Source organism: Oncorhynchus keta, chromosome 10 (genome assembly GCF_023373465.1).
Source record: "Oncorhynchus keta strain PuntledgeMale-10-30-2019 chromosome 10, Oket_V2, whole genome shotgun sequence".
NCBI lineage: Eukaryota > Metazoa > Chordata > Actinopteri > Salmoniformes > Salmonidae > Oncorhynchus > Oncorhynchus keta.
The window spans coordinates 56,912,451-56,916,261 of NC_068430.1; the positions used below are offsets into that span (position 1 = coordinate 56,912,451).

The 3,811-nt window shown below is 41.2% G+C and overlaps 1 protein-coding gene across 1 annotated transcript; it reads right to left on the reverse strand.

Annotated features, from left to right (window-relative positions):
- Positions 1–284: 284 nt before the first annotated feature.
- Positions 285–2,243, reverse strand: LOC118389009 (homeobox protein XHOX-7.1-like). The gene is made up of 2 exons (XM_035778666.2): positions 1,699–2,243; positions 285–1,326 (listed from the first exon to the last, which is right to left on the reverse strand). Exons 1-2 carry the CDS (start codon positions 2,195–2,197, stop codon positions 908–910), a joined length of 918 nt encoding a protein of 305 aa, XP_035634559.1. The 5' UTR covers positions 2,198–2,243; the 3' UTR covers positions 285–907.
- Between the last annotated feature and the right edge of the window lie 1,568 nt (positions 2,244–3,811).

A 3,811-nucleotide genomic window follows, 5' to 3' on the forward strand; every position in this document is an offset into this window, starting at 1 on the left:
TACGTCTATATACAGGCTAATCTAGACTGGCTTACCACCGATGGAAATGTGGTTCAAAGTCATGGGAAGTCATGGAAAAGTCATGAAATTGCATCTGTCAAAAGGTGTATGAACACTTAACGGTGAACAATCAGATGTCTCTGTAGCATAATGTCATTTGGGGATTACTGTGAACATAGTCTAATGGAGCGATTTGAAAAAAGACAGCTCCTGCACCTCTCATCCCAAGCCAAGCACTGAATCTAGTTCATGTGTACTGCCAATCAACATGAGCAACTGCTTAATGAAAAAGAATAAACCATTTATTGTTAATTTATGTCACAAATATATTCAATATAAATGAGGGTATTTTTCAAATATACAGTAGTTTACAGTACACAAATCCCTTCCGAAGGGAATCATTCAAACAACAGACAGTGTTGTTATAATATTTTTTAAAAATGCTGTGGTTCTCCGAATTTAACAAAGAGCATTAATTGACATTGGATTAAGTAACCCACTATTTTACGCATTGACATGAATGCAAGTGAAAAATATACCATCTTAGTTATCCTTAGTCTGCAGTGACAGCAGTTCACAGAAGTGATGAGAGCCCAACCTACCTTTTGGGTCTTATGTGTGTTGGTGCAAAACCCAATGAGTAAAACTTTCGCATGGTTTAAGTTTGTAGTGGACTCGGGCAGAGCTTAGCTAAGCTTTAGTGACCCAATAATCAACCATGGCATCAAACTAATGGCAAAGTAGATGACTATACTTGACATACCGAGGAAGACTGCACTTTTACAAGGCAGTCCTTACTTATGACTATCCAGTCGTGATATTCAACACCAGGTAGTCTTTTGGCGATGTGGGTTTATGTTGAAGCACTTCATAGTCAACATGGCACAGAATATGTCCTTCCTTCACGTCAGGCGAGGTGATACATGCTGTATCCGACATGAGCAGCGTACAGTCCCATGGGAGACATCGGCAGGGAGTGCCTCTGGAAGTGGTGCGACCCTCCATACGACGAGGGGACATGCGCACCGAGCGGAAAGGAAATTCCGAACGCCGGAGGCAGCATTGGCTTGGCTGCCATTTTTAGTTTTTCCAGTTCTGCCTCCTGGAGCCTCTTGGCTTTGGCTCGTCTGTTCTGAAACCATATTTTCACCTGGGTCTCAGTCAGGTTGAGCGAGCTGGAGAACTCTGCGCGCTCGGCGATGGAGAGGTACTGCTTCTGGCGAAACTTCCTCTCCAGAGCCAGGAGCTGGGACGTGGTGAAAGGGGTCCGGGGCTTTCTATTGGTCTTGTGCTTTCTCAGTGGACAGGCGGGGGGACTTAGTCTTCCTGCAATAACCAGGATAGAAAACATCGTCAAAAATCATACTTTCAGAGCGACAGACATGGATGAGTTAAAGTTGTCTTGATGTGTAGAATTCATAATAATCCCATAAACTTTAAAATAGTTTATATCCAAAACACTTAATGGAACTGCAGTATAATTTCAATATAGGCCAGGCCTATGAATTCGTAAAAACAGAGACGTTAGAAAATACTATGTGATAAAATACCCAACTAGGTGCTTAAACTGCAAATATATATGGCAAACTAAAATGCCACACAATCAGTAAGTTGCTTTAAATCATACAAAACTTCTCACCCAATTTACTCACGCATTATGGAAGGACAAATAGAAATAAAAAAATTACAAAAACTTACGTGGAGTAGGTGAAAAGCGAGGACTCTGTATCCAAGAATTTCGGTCTTGACTTTCTGGACTCTCGGGTTTAACCATTGCGTCCTCTTGCATGTTCATAATGTTGCCTACCGAGAACGGCGACCCGATAGTCAAGGAGGGGACCGAGTTATCCAGGCTCGAAAGCGAACCCATCCGTGAGCCTAGCGCCTGGGACGTCCCCGCAATGGATGACCTTTCTGGAGATGTCAAGTCTCTGTTCGGTTTCCTATCAGCCATCAGAGCTTCGACGCTGAAGGGAAGAATCGCAACTTTGGGCTTGATCGCTGCCTCCTCGGCCATCACGATCAAATTGGTCTGCATCTCGCCTTTTCCAACGAGAACCGAACGCGAATGAATGTCTTCAGTTTTCAAGCCAATGGATAAAGCTGACATGGTAATAGTTGGGGCCATACAGGTTTGGCCTTCACTTGGAGGTAAACACTCGAAGTATCGAAAAGTAGAGTGACAGAAATGTATCATGCGCTCCTATGCTGATGGCATCCTCATGTTTATCTGAACACACTGGTGAGCAGTGCTATAAGGCAGGCGTGGGGACACCACCATCCAATCAGAAGTGAGGTGGGTGGGACATAGAGATTCCAGTTGAGCAGGAATCTCAGCCACAACTGATGTGATGAAAGCTTGGCTATTTGACTGGCACGGGGAAGTAAACAATGTTAGGCTACATTTTACAACTTGAAATTAACAAACATTTTGCAAATACTTCATTGGACATGGTAGACATTCAATTAGCAACAGAAATTAAAACATGTTGTTACTTTCAATAGAATCATTTATATAGAAAATATTAATATTATTATTAGCAATCTTATTTGGTGTTATTGTTATTATTATTATTATTACTGTGGTGGAGGTGGCACTCTTGCAGTAGTATATCAGTAACTGTGTAATTGCTCCGTGGGCTGTCACAACAATTGGTTTATCAGAGGACGTGATAAGTGTCATGTTAAATTGAAATTATTATCAAAGCATTATATAGGCTACTATAGGTATTTATACTATTATACTACTTTATCATATGTCTTACGACTTTATTTTGCTATTACGTTCAACAGTTAAGGTAGAAACTCTCGAATGTTGCCTCACGTTTACTGCCTTCGTTTATGTGATCGGCCTCTTGCAGAGCTATTTTTATTGATGGCTGTAGGGCTCTAATCATATTGAAACACACAGGCCTTCGCAATCATTTAGGGGTAATTATCGGGCTAGGGGGAGGGATCACTGGGATCTTTCCCTTTGACTTCATCCATTAAAGTCTCAAATTATTTGGAGTCATGGAGGCAACCGTGGAGCCTATGTTCGATTTAACCTACGACTGTCATTGATTTTAGTCCCCCTGTCTACTTTGGGAATACTTGAACATCTATATTCTAATGGGATATACATTAGCTGTATCAGCTTTTTTTATATAGCGAGATAGGGCCAACGTTTCCTCAGTTACTTTTATGTTTGATCTCCATTATTTATCTCAAATTGATTTATTAACGACCGTGACACATAGTCATTCAATTATAACTAAACCTATAACTCTATATAGTAAGCTATATTTTATTTTAATTGTCTCTTCACTAAAATGAAGCTGTTAATGCAATCTCAAATGTGTACGAAAATCACGAAAAAATAGTTACTATTCTTATTTCATGCGGTCTGTTTAGCTCTCTGGAAAGCGTCTGCGTCGCTAATTGCTAAGTATAAACAATCTGTCAAGATGTGTCAGTCCCTCTAATAGTCAGACAAGTTATGTTGTTTTTAGGCGCCAGCAGCGGCATGATCAAAGCGCTCGACTTTAGGGAGACTATTGAAAATCTTTAACCCGCATCAAGAGCGCAACCCGCCTCTTCCTTGCCCGCCCTAGCCTTGGGACACTATTCAGCATGAAAAATTAGCTTTCTCAGCCGATCGCACGCCATTTCCAACTATTTAAATGGGATACTAGCTGGTGTAATAGTAGGCTACTCAGAAGAAAAGGTAAATGCTTCCTACTAGTTATTTTCAGAGAGTCCTCGGAAGTAACGTAGGCTATAGGCATCCCTACTGCGTTTAGTAGGGGAACGTGGTGATTTAGCTCTGAAG

Coding starts and splice junctions, on each gene's coding strand:
- LOC118389009 (XM_035778666.2), bottom strand. CDS start 2,197: ATGATACATTTCTGTCACTCTACTTTTCGATACTTCGAGTGTTTACCT. Junction 1,327..1,698: donor TCGCTTTTCACCTACTCCAC/GTAAGTTTTTGT, acceptor TGGTTATTGCAG/GAAGACTAAGTCCCCCCGCC.